The following is a 21,369-nucleotide window of genomic DNA, read 5'->3' as shown; positions in this document are numbered from 1 at the left end:
TTAAAAATACTACCAAAATTTGACCCACGGACCATTAAGGTTTAACAGTATTATGAAAACTTTCTTGATCTTGTCTTTTTCTGTCTTTTGAGTCTCAGGAGTTACAATTTACCTTTATTCTAGGTTAGTATGCAGTTTTTCTGCATAGGTTTTTTTTTTTTTTTTTTTTGGTAACCTCTGTATCTAGTACCTGTCCTAGAAATGATTTAGCCTTGTATCTTGGCTATTTACTCTACTGATCCTACTCTATCCCTTGGATATGATTTTTAATGTTTTCCCATTTAGGAATCTTTCTTGACCCATGCCTTACTTCCCTCTTGTATGGTTTCATATCACCCTATCTTACCAATGTTAATGCTCTGCAGTAATTTTCTACTCCTTTCTGGGAGTCTCTCAGTAGATTTTAAATGTATAAAGAAAGAAGCTATTTGTACTTTATGCCACATCAGAAACCCAGCAAAATATATTCCTTGGGCACAAAATTTTGTTTATTAATGAGTGAAGGAAGAATTGCCTGAAAAGTATTTAATTCTGTAATTGCTCTGTGTGTGGGAAGATCTACATATTATGAGAAATGACTTTTAATGAAATGTAATATTGAAATAATTACATTATAAGTTCTTACATAATGAATTATTACATAATTACATAATGGAATGTAACCACAAAGTAACTGGAAAATGATAAAGAACCCTCATTTGTAGAATAATGATGTCTTCCTGAGGGAATATCAAGGCAAACACTTTCTCATATATTGTGAAATTCAATTCCATAATATTTCCCATTCCTCAGTTTAAGTGAGAGTTAAACATATTTTTGTTTTATTTAAAGGGCAATCAAGAATTATCTACAGAATTCTCATCTAAAGGAAATAAAGGTTGAAATAAATTCCCATAATCCCTTGTAGTCATTTTTAGTGTATATTTTATTGATTTCATTTTTGTGATGTATACTTTATTTATTTATTTAATATGTAATCAGGTACTAAACATTGTGCTACTTGTGGAAAATATTGATAGCTAGCAGGCAAGTACCTTATGGATTATAACTGCTCTTTTAGTAAACAGTAATTCTGAAGTGACATTCAAAAACTCTTTTATTTAAGTCATCACTCTTTCTAATAGGTTATCAGCTTGCAGTGACCTGAGCAAATAGCGGAGTTCAAAGGCTAAAAGGAAATGTAGAAACATGGTTGAATCTTTCTCACCACTTGTAGGGTAAATGAATGGCCATTGTCTTTTGTCCTGAAGTACTTAGACACCACAATCTTACTAGAAATATATGGCCATCCATTTTGACATATAAAATAACAATAAATAATAATAAAATGGCTTGATTTTTAGTTATGTATAGTAAAAGAGCATTACAATAGGCTAAGTACAGTTCTTTTCTCAAAAATTTTAACCAATAAAATTATATTAATATTTTCTCATCATTCCTGGAAATGTATGATAGCAATTAAGCATATGGTCCAGAAAATTGGTAATATTCTGGTTACTGGACCATTAGTACACCACTTCTTATAACTTCCTATTTCTGTCAGGTACTATATGGTAATGGTAGTGTTTACCTGATGTAGAGTTATAGACATTAATGATCAATACCAGTATTTTTTATATTGTTAATTTTTATTAGAAGGCAAAACTATAAATCCATATAAATGGATAAATCTAGGAAAATCAGGGCCAGATTTAGTAGAAACTTGCAATATGAGTAGATTGTCCTGGGTTAGGTAGTCTCTGATCTTTAACCTACTTATTCTTATTTCAGTGAAGAGTTAATAAATAACAGTCTTTTTTCATCCAATCATAATCTTCTGAGATATTCCAAAATTTTCATTTATCCTTTCCTCACTTAAATCAATGTTGGAATTTAGGCAAATTCATTTATCAAGCAATTTCCTGCTAAACAATTTTCTCATAGCATCTTTCATCTGAGCATTTCTCAAAGTGTAGATCACAGGATTTAACATGGGAGTTATCATGGTATAGAATACAACAACTGCTTTATCAATGGGTAAATTAGCTGGAGGTCTCATGTACACAAATATGCAGGGAAAAAAGAAGAGGACAACCACTGTGATGTGGGAGACACAGGTGGACAAGGCCTTGCGCCTACCCTCCAGGCTGTGGGTCCTCAGGGAGTGCAGGATGACCACATAGGAGACCAGCAGGAGGAGGAAGTTTAACAGGCAGATGAATCCACTATTGGCAGCAACAAAGAGGCCCAGAGTGTGGGTATCAGTTCAGGCCAGAATCAGGATATTTAAAGGGGTTCTCATAAAAACTCAGGTACCTTCCTTGTAGTTTTTCATCCTCTCCCAGGAATTAGTTATCCCCTTGTTGGAAAAGCTTTGTGTTTAGAAGTGGGTATCCTGGAAGTGTGTTTGTGTGGCACCCAATCTAGAGTACAGATGGTATTCCCTGCACTTAGAACGTAAACAAGTGGGAGTTGCCTTTCCCTTTCCCTTTCTGAACCTGAGTTGCTAGGAGAGCTGAATACCGGGTAAATAGAACGGTGGCCTAAGTCCAGCCTGGGGACCAGTGATGCAAGGTCCCTGATGAAGCCTGTCACAGAGGGGCTTCTTTCTTCTGATCATTTTTAAGCCATTTCTGAAAACTCCTCATGATTGCTTGAGAGCTAAAGCAGTGAAGACATAGCTTTACTGAGAGACATTTTAAGAAGATAACTGAAAAACTGCTTTTCCTAATTTTCATAGTGTTTGAATCTAATATGTCAAGAGCTTTGTAATGTTTTGAACAACCAATAAAAAATAATAAATAAAAAAAAAAGAAATAGGTAGAATCCTCAGAAGGCTCTAAATTAGTTATCCCAGATATCATGGTCTGGTCAGTGTAGATTAACAGGCAGCATGACAAATTTGGAAAGAGATTTAAAACACAAGAAAAGAGTTTCAATCTTTCCATATTTTGTCACTTGGCGTTGTTTATTTTTTCCCATTCTATATCCAGGTGTCAATTGTTTGGGTTTTAAATTGAAATTTCGTGATGACTGACTATGAAGATTTTTTTCAAATTCTTATCTTCTGTTAATGATAATATTTTGTAAAAATTTTATTTATGTCTTTGCATAAGTTAAAAGTGATTGTTCTTGATTTCTTCCTATTTAGTTATTAGTGCTCAGCATTTTACAATGCAGGTCTTTGTCATGTCTATAGTGTGTAAACACAAACACACAATTTACTCAAAGCCTGTAAATTCTTTTATCATTTCTCAAATAACAGTTGTTTGGGGTATAATATACATACAGAAAAATGTACACATATAATATATAAAAACCACTCTCTGCATTGGAGTTAGACTCTTACAGATTTACCATATGAATGTTGACATATCACATTTGTCCTTCTGTGCCAGACCTTTTTTTTAATATTTTCTAAACATATTATCTTCTGGGTTCATGCATTTTGTTGCAAATGAAAGGATTTTTTAAGCCAGACTAATGTTCTGTTATATACATATGTCATATATTCTTTATGTAATGATCTATCAATGGACATTTAAGTTTCTTCCATATTTGGCTATTGTGAACAACATAAAATGGTCTCAAGAATGCACATATGATTTGGACACACTGTTTTAATTCCTTTGAATAAATACCCAGAAATAGCATTGCTAGATTATATGTAGTTCTATTTTTTTTTTTTTTTTTTTTTTTTGTAATACTATAAAGGAATGTTCAAGCATTTTCCACAGATAGAACTGATATTTTATTCACACAAACTATGACAAGTTTTTCCTTTTCCCTATATCGTTGCCTCTATTTGTTATGTTGATTTTTGGTTTATTTTTATAATTTGCATCCTACTGGATTATGTTCATATTTTGCTTTGATTTGATTTTTCACTTTTCCTGATGATTATAAAAATGTTGACTTTGGGTTCCTTTTTATATAGCTGTTGGCTGTTGGTATTCTTTGGACAAATGTCCATTCAATGTCTTGTACATTTAATTTTTATTTATTTAATTTTCTTTCATGTTAAACTGATAAATTAAAATGATAAAATATACATATTAGTGGGCTACTCTTATGTCTCGATGCATACTTCATAATGCATAATGTTTCCATTAGGTATTTAACGTGATATAAATACCTGAGGCTGGGATCCCAGCCTCTTTCACTTCCTTTTTTACTTCCTGGCCATGATCTAAGCAGTTGTTTATATGCCATAAACATTTCTTATGATGCACTGCCTCACCACAGGGCTAAAGTAATGCAACCAATTGAAAATGGAATGGAATCTACAGACTCTGAGCCAAAACTTATCTTTCCTCTATATACAATGTTTATATCAGATATTGTAATATAGAGATGGAAAGGAGAACCAGGCCAAGAACTGTATGGAAATGGGTGACAGCTACCTATGAAGGATAGCATGAATCTCCCTAAAAATCCTGAGGACTTACATTGAAATTCACCTGTTGGTGTCATCTATATCATAGGCATTTTATATATGATTTGATCATGTGATTAATATGACCTATGTGGCAGAACTCTGCCATTTGTTTTATAGACTTCTCTTCTTCTGGGCCCCCCTCAAAACTAGAATTTTGAGGGACATCCAAATGAGAAATATGTTGTCGTTAAAATCCAAGTGATCCACTAGGAATAATACCTCTTTTTTCCTTGTAAGAGGGGCCAGGTGCATCAACTTATCATTCCATTCATGTTAGAAGGGATATCTGAACATACCTCACACCACTGAATTCCTAGATATTGAACAGAGGTAGAAAGTCCACAAATTTTATTCAGAATTATTTCTCTTTCTCACTCCAATGTGTTAACAATAAGTCTAGAGTAGTTGCTTCTTCTCATCTATTGATAGTTTCAATAATCACAAACTAATCAATGTACAGGCCATAATGTTCTTGAGGAAGAACAAGTCAACAAGATACCTGTGAACTAAGTTATAGCATGGTTCTGGAACACTGGCATACACCTGAAGTTAGCCACATTTACCTTTTTAGCTGAAACCAAACTGGTCCTTTATGGGAAAATAAGGAAAAAAGACTTCTCCAAACCATTAGCTGCATAGCAGGTACCAGTGGGATGTGTTAAATTGTTCAAGCAATGAAGGCAAATCTTGTATAACAGCTTTAATTGGAGCCTCCACCTGATTAAGCTTATGGTAATGGACTGTCATTTTCTCATAACTGTCTGTTGTTTGCACAGGCAAAATAGTTGAGTTGAATGAATATTTGCTAAGAATCACTGGACCATCTTTCAAGTCTTGATGGTGCCAGCAATCTCTGAAATCCTTCCAGGAATGCAGTAGTATTATTTATCATGCAAAATGCAATCCTGCTTTTGGTCATTTATTTTCTTACATAGAGGAAGCTCTACCAGCTTCCAATTTGCCATTCCCACCCTAATATTCTTCACTCCATAGGTCATGGTGCCATTGTGGAGATTCTACCACTACAAGGTCCATTCAATTTTGCATTCCAAAACTGGGGACATAGGCACCAAAGTAGTTTGAAAACCCACTTGCCTCATTCAGAGAATAACCTGAGTTGTGTTTCCCTTCATCACTTAAGCTCCATGAGATCTTTCTCCCACTGCTAAGCCAGGAGTATATGTTAATTTGTTCAAGCAATGAAACCATGTCTGGTACAAAGCTACAATTGGAACCTCTATCTGATTAAGCTTATGTTAATTGACTATCATTTACCCATAATTGTCTATTTTTTGTACAGCCAGACCATAGTGATGTTTTGGGTGTCCTTGAATTAGTGTCAGTTTATAACCAGAATGAAGTTGTCCAGCAATGTCTAAACTAATGTACTACACATTTACTGTGGAAAAGGTTTTAGGTCCCTTTGTGGAAAACTGGGAGAAATATTTGCACATAAATTTTTCGCAGTGTATTAGTGTCCTACCTCAAGTAGATCCACTTCACTTACAACTCAGGGGTTCTGGATCTGTCGACTGATTCAAGTCTGAAGATTGATTTAGGGATCATAACTTTCTGTTCCAGTGATTTAATTTTGGCATGCATTTACTTATTGCAGAATTTTTTCCACTTAAATAATATAGTTTAATAAGCACACACCTGTTAAATTGATAAGTTTTTCTGTACAATAATCAGATTGTTATGATTTCTGCTTTATTTCTGTTTTACATAATGGTAACCACACCCCCAACACCTCTGAAACTTGAGTGCCACCACTTAGTCCCTGCAACCCTTTGATAGAATAACTCGCTTTGTACTTAGGTTTTTCAGTTCGATTTCTGTTTCACTCACTGTAGATTTCCTTTTGGTCTTGTTGTAGCCAACTAGCCAAAATGAATCCTTCTTAACTCTATTAAGTGCAACAGTAACAGAAGAATCTTTCTTTACTTTGCCTATGACAATAAAGTTGGCATGATCCCAAAGTATGTTTGTTTTAATATTATCCCACACTTTTAATATGTATTATCACACATGTCCCTGTACTCCTATCTGATAAAATAATGTAGTATTTGAAGTGTCATGCACCTATTCATGGGTCACACCTTGCATATATTTTAGGGTCCCGCTGAGACTAGATATAAGTCTGGAAGCAAAGAAGATATAAGTCTGGAGTTAACCCAAGGGGAATAAACATTGTCTTACAGATCAAATTTGCCTTTATGATCCCCTCAGGTAGTGTATGAGTATTCCTTAGACATGGTGGTGGAATACTAACTGGTAGCAGGAGGGCACTTCTACTGGACATGGAGAGGCCTCTTTCACTTGCAAAGTTTCATAGTTTCAAAGTTCTCTCCATTCCATCTTCTCAGTTCTCTCATCCATCTAGTGATGGAAGCCAGAACATGGATCTCACCCCATAAATATGTATCAATTCCCTTGTGAATTACCTGTAAATATTTGGGGAACTGTTTCTCTCTTTCTAATCAGTATTTAGTCTGTAGATGCAGTACCTGCATTTTTATGAAGAATTTTTGTGAAGGTTACATATGAAAGCAGGGGTTGGGGAAGCTGATAAGTCCAGGGAAAGGTATGTTATCTATGTGAAGTCTGGTGTCATTCTGGGACCTTGGTAGCTCTGGAGTATGCATTGTACTATGATTGCACATGGGGACAGCGGACCCAACCTTTTTATACACCTGTGGTAGTCTTTTATTGTCTACTTAGGGCCTTGAGGTGTTGGGCATAAGCACTGGAAGAATCTTGCATTTCCTCTAGTGTAATTGTCCAGAGAAGGTTAGGGCTGTCAACTCTTAGCAGCCCAGACTTACAGTAGCTGGTTCATGGACAATCTGGCCTGGTGGAGTGGATCTGAGCTGGATCTAATGGTGTTTATCACAACCCATGTCAGAAGACCAGAGTTCAAACAACCAGCCTTTCACACTCAGATCTGTACAGTAGCCTGCTGTTCTCCTGCTGTGGATCTTGTCCCCTTCATGCCATTCTTCTTCAAATCTAACTACATCACTCACTAACTTAAAAAGACTTCTGATGTTTTCCCCGTGGCCCACACCATTAAGTTGTAACAAGATTATGAGACCCTTGCCAATCTTGCTTGTTTCTGTCTCCCAAGTGTCAACAGTTACAAGAGCTAATTTTATAGTACCTTGGTCTGCTGCTTGGTGGTGGCACTAGTGGGTTTCAATAAATAATTGTGGAATTAATAGTTTAATAAGCACAGACCTGTTGAATCAATTAGTTTTTCTGCACTAATTATCTATCTCCTGTTCTAGAAATGCTTTGGCACAAACGCTTACCTATTCCCTCTACTGACACCATACCACAGGTGCCATTTTTAATGTCTTCCAATCTAAGAATCAATTCTTGACCCAAACCCCAGATCTTTGAAATCCCTTCAGTATATTTTCATAACATCTTGTTCATCTAAACATTTATAACACAGAATATTCATTTTTTACTCTTTCTAGGAGTCTTTCAATGAATTTTCAATTCTATAAAGGAAGAAGTAAAACTTTATTTTATCCACATCTGAACATCCCCTCTAATATGCATGTACCTTAGGGCAAAAATTATGTGTTTATTAATTAGGAAGGAATATTTGAGTGAAAAAATATTTAATCTTGAAATTTCTCTGTGTGCAGACAGATCTGCATATTTTGAAAAACAGTTTTGAATAATAAAATGATCACAAAGTAACAGAAACACCATAAACAGCTCAGATTCATAGGATAATAAAATCTTCTTTAGGGAATATCAAATCAATGTACAGTTTATTTTCATATGCTGAGCAACACAATTCCAAGATTTTCTCATTCCTCAGTTTATGCAAGAATAAAAACAATTCTTCTTAGAATTCCATCTAGGATTCTCCTCCAAGTCTACATGAGATTAAGGTAGAAAATATCTATTACTCTTTTCCTACCACTTTTATCCAATTAATATGTTATTTTATATATTTGATCATTCCTTCAATATTCATCAGGTGCCAGACATTGAGCTACTTATGAAAAGTATTGGAAGCTACCAGGCAAAACTTTTATGGATTATAGCTGTACCTTTAGTGACTAGGAGTCCGTGTTCAACATTCAAGTGTTCTTTATTTGATTCACTCCTTCTGATGGGCTATTAGCCTATAATTGCATTAGTTCCAATGTCTAAAAGAAAATTTAGGAACATTGTTGAATCTTTCTTATGTTCAAGAGGGTAATAAATGTCCAATTGTTCATTGCCCCCAAAGAACTTAGATACCATAATATTTCTGGAAACACATGCTCATAGATTCTGATACATAAAATTATGAGATATATGAATGAAAATTATGTAATTTTTGGTTATAGATAGTCCGTGAGAATTGTGATATGCAAAGCATAGTCTTTTCTCAAAAATGCTGTCTAGTACCATTATTGGAACTTTTTCTCATGTTATCTGATAGCATATGATAGGAGTTAAACAAATCATCTGAAATATCAGTGATATTTTGGTTACTAGATCATCAGTATATCTGTTGTATATTGATAATTTCTTCTTTCTGTCAGTGTCCTATAAGTAAAATGCCATACAGGTAAAATAGCAGAGCTTAACTGTATTGATAGTTATAGTGATTATTGCTCATCACCAACATTCTTTCTATTTTTTTTTTTCTTAGAGGAAAAACCTATGAATCCATATACATGGATAAAGTTGGAAAACCAGGCCCAGAGTTAGTAAAAGTTTTCAAACATACATGACATGGTTCTAAGTTAGATTGACTCCAATTTTTTAACCAATTTCTACTTTCTCAATGAAAAGTTTCTGAATAACAATTTTTAAAATATTTGTCTTATAATTATATTTTGCTGATGTGTTCCAAATTGTCTGCATATTCTCCTCAGCTGAATCACTGCTGGGTTTTAGGCACATTCATTTATCATCTGAAATAGCTTTACTGATAAATAACTTCCTAATAGCATCTTTCATCTGAGCATTTCTGAAAGTGTAGATAAAGGGATTTACCATGGGAGTTATCATAGTATAGAATACAGCAATTGCTTTATCAATAGATAAATTAACTGCAGGTCTCAGGTACACAAATACGCAGGGAACAAAGAACAGGACAACCACTGTGATGTGGGAGACACAGGTGGACAGGGCTTTGCGCCTACCCTCCAAGCTGTGGTTTCTCAGGGAATGCAGGATGACCACATAGGAGACCAGCAGGAGGAGGAAGTTTAATGAGCAGATTAACCCACTGTTAGCAGCAACAAAGAGCCCCAGAGTGTGAATATCAGTGCAGGCCAGATTGAGCAATGGGTTCAGATCACACATAAAGTGATCAATGACATTAGGGCCACAGAAGGGTAGTTGGAAGATGAAGAGGATCTGGATGGTTGCATGGAGAAAGCCTCCCATCCAGGACACTCCCACTAGCAGGGCACACACTCTCCAGTTCATGATGGTTACATAGTGCAAGGGTTTGCAGATGGCTACATAGCGGTCATAAGCCATCACAGTAAGCAGGATGACCTCTGCACCTGCAAAGAAATGCTCCCCAAAGACTTGGGCCATGCATCCATTGAAAAGGATAGTCTTCTTTTCATGAAGTGAATCTCTAATCAGTTTAGGTGTATTTACAGAGGCATAGCAGGCATCAATAAATGAGAGATGGGCCAGGAAAAAGTACATGGGGGATCCCAAGAGTGAGCTCATAGTGATGGTTATAACAATGACCAAATTTCCTACCACAGAGATGATGTAGATGAACAAAAACACAACAAATATAATTTTCTGCATCTTAGGGTTTTCGGTAAGTCCCAGAAGAACAAACTCTGTCACATTGTTCTTATTCTCCATGAACTTCATGCTAAAGTTAATTACATATCCTGAAAATATTGATACAACATTGGGTTAATTAAACTTCTCCATTCTAGTAAATAATATGTGCCTGAATTCTATGGAGTCATGGGATCTTATGTTTTATTGTTTTTCTTTGCATGTATTTTTTATTTCTTCAAGTAGAACAAAGAACTCTGAATTGTTAAAATTATTCAAATTCCCTCCTATGCAGAATTTTTGAAAATATTGTATAGATGAAGAACTTTTGTGAACACACTAGGTGATCTGCATCTGAGTATATTAATTTTCTGAAATGAGTCAAAGCCTGGATTGACATAAGAGATTACACACATTGTAGCAGCTTAGCCCAAAAAAGAGAGGTAAAAGATGGATGTAATAGATATCTTAACACAGGTAAAGAATTTTGCTTTTTATTGTTAGCAAATGGAGAATGATAAAATGTAATATAGAATGGATAGAAGGGTGACAAGGAATTTGAAGAAGGGAGAATCTTAGCTACTATTATCACAAAGGACTTTGTATGTTCTGGATGTAGTAGAGTGAGGTTTAGTAGTGAGTGAAAGCTGGAGACAGGACACACAGGTAAAATACTCATAATAGATGGTATAAAGAATGATTGAAATCAGGGGCTAGGGCTGTACTCAGTTGTAGAGAGCTTGCCTTACACATGTGAGGCACTGGGCTCTATCCTCAGCACAACATAAAAATAAATAAACAAAATAAAGGCATTGTGTCCATCTACAACTAAATTTGTGTGTGTGTGTGTGTGTGTCTAAAGAATGATGAAAATATATAAGGGATACTATATAATAATCTAGAATACTTGATAAAACTTTTAACTATATAGTAGTAATATTGAATATTTAATGTGCATTTTATGTATTATAAGGCACCAGGTACTATACACACATGTTAATAGAATAACCTTTGGGGTTGGGTTTGTTTTATAAATTTAATAGGTAAGGAAATAATGTCAGAGACTAATGTTTATTGTTCTAAAAACAATGGTAATGTTAGCTAAAGCTTTCTGAACATTTCATGTGTTTTAAGCGATTTTATAGATTCTTGTTGCAGATTCTCTTACTTGTGTGCATTTCCTGCCACTTTGCACTCCTACATCAAGATTATAAACTGAGAATAACAACCCTACCTCCTCATTTGTTATGAGAATTAATTGTTACATGAACAGATCCACCATGGTGCTGGGGTTACATATAGGAACTTCTGGCTACTTTTATAACTGTGCATGAACTCATCAGAGAAGCAGAATTGACATTTTGAGAAAAGACTCAGAGAAACTTTTGACCCTGCAAAAACTGAGGAAGAATTATTTCCAATTTTTTTTTTTTTTTACTTTTAAATGAGCTAGAGAGATCTATATTATCCATAGTAGTTGATGCCATAAACAGTCCTACTTCCCTGCGTTTGAACTAACAAGTGATGATTTGTGTCCATTAATATCCATATTTAGGTCTTCTCTGTGTGAGAGATTTATTTAAATTTTGTTTTTCTTTTCAAGATGAATCTTGGTTATTAAGTGAGCTATCTTGTCACTGGTGTTAGTTGGTTCTTGTAAAATGTTGCATATATCAAATTGTTCAATGTTAAATAAGGTTAATAACATTTTTTTTTTTACTCATTTGAAAATTTGGGGTAAGGATGAGATTTTCTATAACTGCATTTGACAAATATAGAAAGGCAAAGCTGAGTGTGTATGAAAACTAACAATATTTAATAAGTATTACCAGTGTTGAAAGCCTACCTTTTGCAGTTCTAGGTTATTTTAGTGACATTTTGGTGTGTTCAGGCACAAATGCAAGTTCAAATGAATTCCTCTTACAGTAAGCATCTTTGAGTATGAAACATAAGAAGGTGTTAAAAAGAAAACTACTCAGATAATTCAATTTCAAATAAACCGGTTTTAAGGGAATGTTTTTATAAGTCTCAATCTTTGTGCTCACCAAAGCCTAAAGCGATTTCAAAGAAATCCCAAGGTTTGAATTTAGAATAAATTCATTTGATTCACTATTATGGATAAATGACCCCCATTACCTGTTTCTCGTGCATTAGAGCAGGATGTAGGAAGTGCAGAAGAGACACATTTCAGTGAGTCATTCCATCCATGAGGCTTGCTCTAGAAATACTGATGACAACAAGGAATATTTTCATCTCACACTATCAGGATATTTAAAGAGGTTCCCATAGAAACTCAGGTACCTTGCTTGTAGTTGTTCATCCTCTCCCAGGAATTAGTTATCCCATGTTGGAAAGCTTCGTTTTAGAAGTGAGTAATCTTGGCAGTATGTTTGTGTGTCACCCACTCTAGAGTACAGGTCATATTCTCTGCACTTAGAACATAAACAAGTGAGACTTACATCTCCCTGTCTGAACCTAGGTTGCTAGGAAAGCTGAATAGCATGGTGGCCTAAGTCCATCCTGGGGACCAGTGGTGCAGGCTCCCTGATGATACGTGTCACAGAGATGCTTCTATCTTAACAGTTTTAAACCATTTCTGAAAACCCATTCTCTATTACTTGATAAGTACAGCACTAAAGGCCTAAATGTTGTGGCAGCTATTTTAAAGCACTTAGATCAAAAACCTGCTTTTTCTAATTTTCATTGTATTTTGGAAATAGCCAGAATCCCAGAAGGCACTAAATTGCAGTTGTCCCTGGGCTCATGGGATGGTCAGTGTGGATTACTAGGAAGCATGAAAATTTGGAGAGATATTTAAAACACAGGAAGAGAGTTCCAGTCTTTCTACACTTTGTCACTTGGTATTGCTAATTATTTTTCATTTGGTCATTTTAGAAGATAATAGTTGTAAATTATTATGATGTTCAACTTGAAATTTTTGATTACCAAGGATGCACACTTTTTTTTTCAAATTCTTTTGAACATTGGTATGTCATCTTTTGTGATATTTCTATATATAATGAAAATATATTGGTTTTGGCTTTCTTTTTGTATATTTCAAAATATTTTCAACATATTGTAGGACTTTTGTTATATACATAATGTATAAAAACACACATATAATTTTCTCAAAGCCTGTACATTCTTTTATATCCTCTCCTCCACAGTTCACACCCTCTTTGCATTGATTTTTTATTTCTTAAAACCACTTCTTTGAGGCATAGTTCACATACAAAAAACTGTACACACATAAAATATGTGATTTTATGTGTTAGGGGATACATATACCCATTTGAAACTGTCATCATACTCTATGCTATAAAGTTCTCCAATAACATATCTGATCTCATTTGAAAATGTGCTCCCAACTTCTTGTTTATAATTATTATTGTGATAAGTACATCACACAAGATCTACCATCTTAGAAAAATGTAATGCATACAGACAGTATTGACAATATCAGCACTATGGTGTGTAAACCTCTAGAAATTATTCATGCTGTGCAACTCAAGCCAGATGTGTTGACTAACATCTCCCATGTCCCCCTTCTCCACCTCATGAAGCTGTTTCATCCTCTGCTCTATGAGTTAGACTATTTTAGATTTATCCTATAAATAGGGTCATGTCACCTTTGCATTTTATTCTAACATTTTTTTTTTTAATATCATGTCCTCTGAGTTCATCCATGTTGTTGGAAATGGCAGGATTGTCCTTTTAATGATGGCTGAAGAATAAGTCGTTACATGCATACATCACAAACTCTTTTCTAGTCATCTGCCAACTGAAATTTAGGTTTCTTCCCTTTCTTGCATACTATGAGTAGCATATAATGGACTTGAGAATGCACATACGATTTTGGTTTGGATTTCAATTCCTTTGAGTATTAGTATTATCTTGATAATGTGTAGCTTTACTTTTTGAAAGTTTTAAAGGAATATCCATACTGTTCCGTAGAGGATGAATTGATTTACATTTCAATCAACAGAGACACATTTTCCCTTAAGCTTGCCACTGTTATCTTTTTTGTTGTTTTAATAATTCTCATTCTTTCAGATTGAATATCTCATTGTAATTTTGATATGCATTTTCCCTAATTATTATTGTAGAAAGCACCTTTTTATATAGATGTTGACCATCATTATGTCTTTGGAGAAAAGTCCATTCTAAGTCTTCTATCTTTTATTTTTGTTTATTTGCTTATTTTACATTTATTTTAAAATTTTACAGAAAATTATACACATTGTACTTATTAATGGTATACCATGTTAAGTTTTGATGCATATATATATATATATATATATATATATATATATACACATTGCATAAAATTTAAAGCTGTTAAGACATATTTAAGTCTTAAAAATTTAGCATTCTCCTATGGCATAAATCCTCAAAATAATTTTTTTCCAGCTTTTTAAAATGTGCAGAAAATTATTGTTAACTATACTCACTCAAACTTCTCATTTCTCTCTAACTGTAACTCAGTATCCATTGATCACTATATCTCTGTCACCTGCCCCCTACCTTCCTTCCCTGGTCTTTGGTAACCACCATTGTACCCTCAACTTCTATGAGGTACACATTTTTTTTTTTATTTCTCATATGAGTGAGATCTATGGTACTTGTCTCTTCTGTACCTGTTTATTTCATTCAACATAATGATTTCCACACACTTTTATCCATTTTATTGTAGAAAACAGGATTTTATTCTTCTGTATATGTACCATAACTTCTGTTTTCATCTGTTGATGGGCAACTAGGCTAATTCTTTGTCATAGCTATTGTTAATTGTGATGTAGTAAACATGGAAATGCAGGTTTCTCTTTGTATGCTGACTTAATTTCCTTTTATTGCCTTTATATCATCCTTTATTTAATCTTTCTTAGTATTCCGGATTAACTGACATCATCATAATTTTTCTCAACTTTAAAAATTTGCCACATAATACATTTTCATTCACCAGAAGTAATGTTGTCAATTATAGCAAGCCAATGTGTAGATCAGATAACACTTTTTAATACTTTTCCTTTTATGAAATTTTATTAACTTTTAAAATTTGAATTATTTATACAAACTCAGAGTACATCTTTTTCTAATTAGGATCCGGTCTTGTGATTGTACATCAGGTAGAGATTGACTGTGGTATATTCATATATGAACGTAGGAAATTTATGTCAGGATCATTCCACTATCTTTCCTATCCAGTTTCCTTTTGATATGTATCTAGGAGTGAGATAGCTTGATTATTTGAAAGTTCTACTTAGAGTCTTTTGAGGAACCTCCATGATGTTTTCCATGGTGAGTGTATTAACTTATGTTCCCAACAAGAGTATGTAAATTTTTTTTCTCCACATCCTTACCATCATGTGTTATTGTGTTTGTTTGATAATAGTTTTCCTGGGAATGCCTTTATCTCTCCTTAATTACTAAAGTAGATCTTTGGTGGTAACAGGTTTACATTTCTATTTCCCACTTCAAGGACCATAATTCCCATTGTAGGGTCTCAACCAAAAGGGAAGAACAATCACAGAACTCTTCAAGGACATCAGGGCTGCCTTCAGAAATTGGTTACTCATCCTAGTGATTAAATGTATGTCTTCTGGACCTTCCTAGGGTGGTCAAGTAGGTCTTAAATGACAAATCATGCTACATTATGCAGTTATTTCATTTTTTATAACTTGTAAACCTTGGAGGAACTATTTCCTCTCTTTCCATATCAGTTTGTGTTCTAGATGCAGAATCAGAGGTGACAATTTTTATGAAGGGGACATGTGGAGGCAAGGACTTAGGGAAGCTGGTGAGGTGGGGAAGGGGAGTGCATTGTGTCACATGAAGTCTGGCTTCAGCTGGGAAACTCGGCAGCTCTGAACCGTTCACTGTACTGCATGGCTGACTTCACATGAAGGCAGGAACCCAACTGTCATAGTCCTATGATAGTCTTTTATTGTGCACTTGGGGCCTGTGTGTGTGTGTGTGTGTGTGTGTGTGTGTGTATTGGGGGGCATAATCCCTGGGCTGCAGCTTCCCATTTCTTTAGTGAAATTACCCAGAAAAGATTAGGGCTGTGAACTGCTAGCATTCCAGACTCTCACTAGCTGGGTCTTTGGTACTCAGGCCTTGTAAGAGGGGATTTGAGATGGATTCGGCAGTCCACTGTGCTTTCTCTACAGCAGAATCCACAGTCTTTCACACTCTCATCATTAGGATAGTCAATCTTATCCTGCTGCTAATCTCGTCTCTGTCATGCTATTTCAGTTACTGTAACTTGAGTTTTCATTGTAAAACTCAAATCTAACTATGTCACTCACTAGCTTAAAAGTACTTTTAATATTTTCTCCATGGCCCTCTCCATTAGGGTTTGACAGGATTATGGGAGATGGGAGCCTTTGTGATCTTGCTTATGTTTATCTCTCCAGACTAAGGAGTCCTAATTCACCCTTATAATAAGTTAGTGTGTAACCCTATTAGCTTAGTGGCTAACACCAGGGGGTTTCAATAAATAATCACTTCACTAATAGGTCATTTAATAATCACAACCATATGGGGTTGATTAGTTTTCTTACATGGTCTTTTATGCCTCCTGACACTTGTTGGCTATTACCTGTCCTAGGAATGCTTTGGCTCAATTTCTTGTCTCTTTACTGATCCATTCTATTCCACGAGTATCAGTTTTGATGTGTTTACATCTTGAAATACTTTCCTGACCATCCTCTTCAGATCTTTGGTGTTACTCCATTAAGCTTTCATAACACCCTTTCCATTTTACTATTTATAACTCTAAGATGTAATGTTCTACATCCTCCTTCAAGTCTTTCAATATATCTTTGGTTCTGTGAAGGATAAAGGTAAGTATCTATTTATCCACCTGCAAAACTTCCAAAATATCAATATCCTTTGGCTCAAACCTATGTGAGGCAAGAATGTAGAATTACGTGGTACACACACACACACACGCACACACACACACACACACACACATTGGGGATTGTTCTCGGGGGCACTCAAACCTGCATGAGACAAGAATTTAGAATTAAGTGATAAAACACTGAGCCACATCTCTAGACCTTTTTTGTATTTTATTTAGAGACAGGGTCTCCCTAAATTGCTTAGTGCTTCACTGTTGCTGAGGCTGGCTTTGAACTCATGATCTGTCTTGCCTCAGTTTCCCAAGCCACTGGGATTACAGGCATGTGCCACCGCACCTGGCTAAGTGTAAAATATTTCTAACACTGCTTTTTTTGTGTAAGCAGAGCTACTTAAGTTTACAAATAGCATTTATTTATAAAATGTGACCATAATATAAGAGAAAAATCATAAATATCTCCTTACACATAAGAGAATGAAATCTTGTCGAGGGATATTAAAATGAAATATGTTTTCATTTTCTGAGAAACACATTTTCAAATTCTTTCTCATTCCTCTTTTTAAATGAAAGTAAATATACCATGTGTCTCCTCTTAGAGTTCTCTCTGGGATTCTCCTCAGAGTCTAAATGAGATGAAGGTAGAAAAAATTTCCCTTGTCTCTGTTACTCTTTCCCTACTATGTATTTCACTTAATTTATTTATGTTATTTTATCATTCTATATTTATTGGGTGTCAGAATTTGTTTGGTATGTCCAAGAGACTATTGTTAGCTAGCAAGCAAGAACTTTATGGATCATAGCTATGTATTTAGTAAATAGATTTCACGTCTGATATTCAACTATTTTATTTGATTAATAATTCTACAGAACCCTTCTGAAGATCACAAGGAAATTTAGAAATACTGTTGAATTTATTTTATTGACCATACAAATATTAAATGTTCTATGTGTATTCAAGCTCTAAAATCCTACAAACCATAGTCTACTAGAAACATATGAACATCAGTTATGCTGTGTAAATTAATAATAGGTATTAAAGCTGTTAGATTATTAGTCATAATCACTTAATATATGCAATGCACCTAGCACAGTTTTTCTGAGACATGGCAACTAGAGTGACCTTTTTCTCATCATAATCTGGAAGTGTATCATAAGAGTTAAAGAGTATGATCTGGAAAATCAGAAACATTCTGATTATTGGAGCATCAATATATCTCCATTGATAGCTTCATCATTTTGCCAGTATCATCACAGGTAAATGGAGATAATAGAAGTTGTCTTAGTCAGCTTTAACATTGCTATGAGCAGAATATGTGACAATAACACCTGAGAGGGAGAAAAGTTTACACTGAGGACTCATGGTTTCAGAGGTCTCAGTCCATGGATACCTGACTTTATTGTTCTGTGCCCAAGGCAGCACATCATGTAGGAACAGCCCATGGGAGGAAAGCTCAGCTAAGGGCAGGGTGGGAAGGAGATGGGGAGAAGAAGCTGCAGGGAAGATGCACCCTTCCAGGGCACAATATCAGTGACCTCCAACCATGCTCCTCCTGCATCCAGTTTCCACCCGGTCAGTCCATTCAAACTAGGATACACTGATCAGTTCACAGCTTTCATGGTCTAATCATGTACCTCTATTATTTCTATATTAACAGGCGCTTTGGGGGTGGACCTTGAATCCAAACCATAGCAGCAGTGTATATATCTTACAAATATTATAGAGATTATTGCCCAATACCAATATTTGTAATTATTTATTTTTTATTTTCATTAGAAGTATAGCCTATGAATGCATATGCATGCATACAGCTAGAAATACAAAGCCCCAAGTCAGAAGAATTTTACAAATATGAGAGAGTTGTCCTGGCTTTGGTTTTCTCCACTATTTTGCACCCATGTATAGCTGCCTCAATGAAGAATTTATAAATGACAGTATTTTTTTGTGTATCGTTTATGTATTCTTGATGAGATTATTCAATATGTCTTTTGATCCTTTCTTCAGTTAAATTAATATTGGACCTGAGGCACATTCATTTGTCACTTGAAATGGCTTTGCTGCTAAACAATTTCCTAATGGTATTTTTCATCTGAGTATTTCTCAAGGTATAGATTAAGGGATTTAACATAGGAGTAATCATAGTGTAGAATACAGCAACTGCTTTATCAATGGGTAAAGTAGCTGCAGGTCTCATGTACACAAATATGCAGGGAACAAAGAACAGGATGACCACTGTGATATGCGAGACACAGGTGGACAGGGCTTTGCGCCTACCCTCCAGGCTGTGGGTCCTCAGGGAGCGCAGGATGACCACATAGGAGATGAGCAGCAGGAGGAAGTTTAACAGGCAGATGAACCCACTGTTGGCAGCAACGAATAGCCCCAGAGTGTGGGTATCAGTGCAGGCCAGTTTGAGCAAAGGGTTCAGGTCACACATAAAGTGATCAATGACATTAGGGCCACAGAAGGGTAGTGGTAAGATGAAGAGGATCTGGATGATTGCATGGAGAAAACCTCCCACCCATGACACTCCCACTAATAGGCGACATACTTTCCGGTTCATGATGGTTGTATAGTGCAAGGGCTTGCAGATGGCTACATAACGGTCATAGGCCATCACTGTAAGCAGAATGACCTCTGCACCTCCAAAGAAATGTTCCCCAAAGATTTGCATTATGCACGCATAGAACAAGATGGTTTTCTTTTTTTGGAGTGAATCTACCATTGGCTTAAGGGTATTGACAGAGGCATAGCAGGCATCAATAAAGGAGAGATAGGCCAGAAAAAAGTACATGGGGGACCCCAACAATGAACTGGTGGTGATGGTGATTACAATGAGCATATTTCCTACCATACAGATGATGTATATGAGCAAGAACATAACAAATACAATTTTCTGCAACTTTGGATTCTCAGTAAGCCCCAGAAGAACAAACTCTGTCACATTATTCCTATTCTCCATGTATTTCAAGTGAAAGTGAATCGCACTGCCTGAAAAACAAATACAAACTTGAATTAAACTTCTCCCTTCTCATAAATAAATAATGTGTAGATTCTATTGAGTAGAGAGAATTGATGTGGAGATTTTTGCATTTATATTGTTGAGTGATGTGGAAAAAAAAGTGTTCTGAGTAATGATGATTACTTTCCCTTCTAGTAAAGATTCTGCAAAGACTATATATGTGAGAAAATTTTGTGAACACACAAGGCAAGAGGCTGAGTATCTCTAATTTTCTGAAATGACTCAGAGCTTAAATTGAATTAATAGTTTTCACTCATAGTGTCATTTAAACCCCCAAAGCAAGGTAGGAACAGAATGTAACTGCCATCAAAGTATAACTAAAGAATGTTGCCCTGTTTTCCTTAAGAAATGGAGAAACATGAGAGCTAATTGAGAATAGGAATCAAGGATGGTGAGAAACTTAAGGAAGGGAATATTAGATGTTATTCTTGTAACCATCCTTTTGTGTCCTGGATGAAGCATAGTGGGTTAAATAAGGGGTGGAAGCCAGAGATCAGAACCCCGTGTAGAAGAGTAATGGTAACAATTCATATAAAGAGATGAGGGCAACACTTACAGAAATGTAACCAGTGTACAAAAGAGCAGCTATAAAATAATTCATAAAACTTGTTGAATAAATCTAATAACTTTGCAATCCCTAATTATGAAACAACTGATATTTATTCCATGCATGGCATAGTACCAATACTTTGCTTGCACAATTCCTTTTCATACTTGAGGTAATCTGTATGATGAGTGTTGTTGCATCCTTCTTACTGGTAAAGAAATCATCTCAGAAACTAAAGTGCAAGGGCTTGCAGATGGCTCGCAATAATCTTGATCATGTTTACTGACAGTAACTGAACTCTACATGTGTTCTAAGTGTTTTTCAGACATGTACTGATCTAGTTCTCACAACAAAGTGAATGGCTAATGTTGTTATCTTTTTATCCATCTTTACTCTTATTTATATTGCACAGCGGAGTTTAGAATCTTCTTCCAGAAAAATTAACTAATAAGTAGCAGAGTATAAAAGAGAATAAATAGATCATTAAATACTTTTTAAAGATGGAGTTTTATGATGTTGCTCAGGCTGACATTAAAATTGTGATTCTCCTACATCAGCTTCCTAGTAGGTGGAATTATGGGAATGTACCTCTTTGTCTGACTTCAGGTTAGTCCAATTTTTATTCATTTTTTTGTCCTTCAGTTCTTTAACATATATTGTTCTCCTCTTCCTTTTAACTATAAATTCGATACTATGTTATATAAATTATGATGAACTACTTCAGAGAGAGTTTATACAAAGCAATTTCATCAGCAGA

At 35.2% G+C, this 21,369-nt stretch overlaps 2 protein-coding genes across 2 annotated transcripts; both read right to left on the bottom strand.

The window, feature by feature from the left end:
• Window positions 1–9,331: 9,331 nt before the first annotated feature.
• On the bottom strand, window positions 9,332–10,267 carry LOC139707085 (olfactory receptor 4C46-like). The gene has a single exon (XM_071617081.1). The coding sequence runs from the start codon at window positions 10,259–10,261 to the stop codon at window positions 9,332–9,334; it is 930 nt and encodes a 309-aa protein (XP_071473182.1). The 5' UTR covers window positions 10,262–10,267.
• Window positions 10,268–19,075: 8,808 nt separating this feature from the next.
• LOC114093660 (olfactory receptor 4C46-like) lies at window positions 19,076–20,005 on the bottom strand. Its single transcript, XM_027936530.2, has one exon. It carries the CDS (start codon window positions 20,003–20,005, stop codon window positions 19,076–19,078), a length of 930 nt encoding a protein of 309 aa, XP_027792331.2.
• Between the last annotated feature and the right edge of the window lie 1,364 nt (window positions 20,006–21,369).

This window comes from Marmota flaviventris, chromosome 9, assembly GCF_047511675.1.
Source record: "Marmota flaviventris isolate mMarFla1 chromosome 9, mMarFla1.hap1, whole genome shotgun sequence".
NCBI lineage: Eukaryota > Metazoa > Chordata > Mammalia > Rodentia > Sciuridae > Marmota > Marmota flaviventris.
This window is presented reverse-complemented; position numbering and strand designations above follow the sequence as displayed.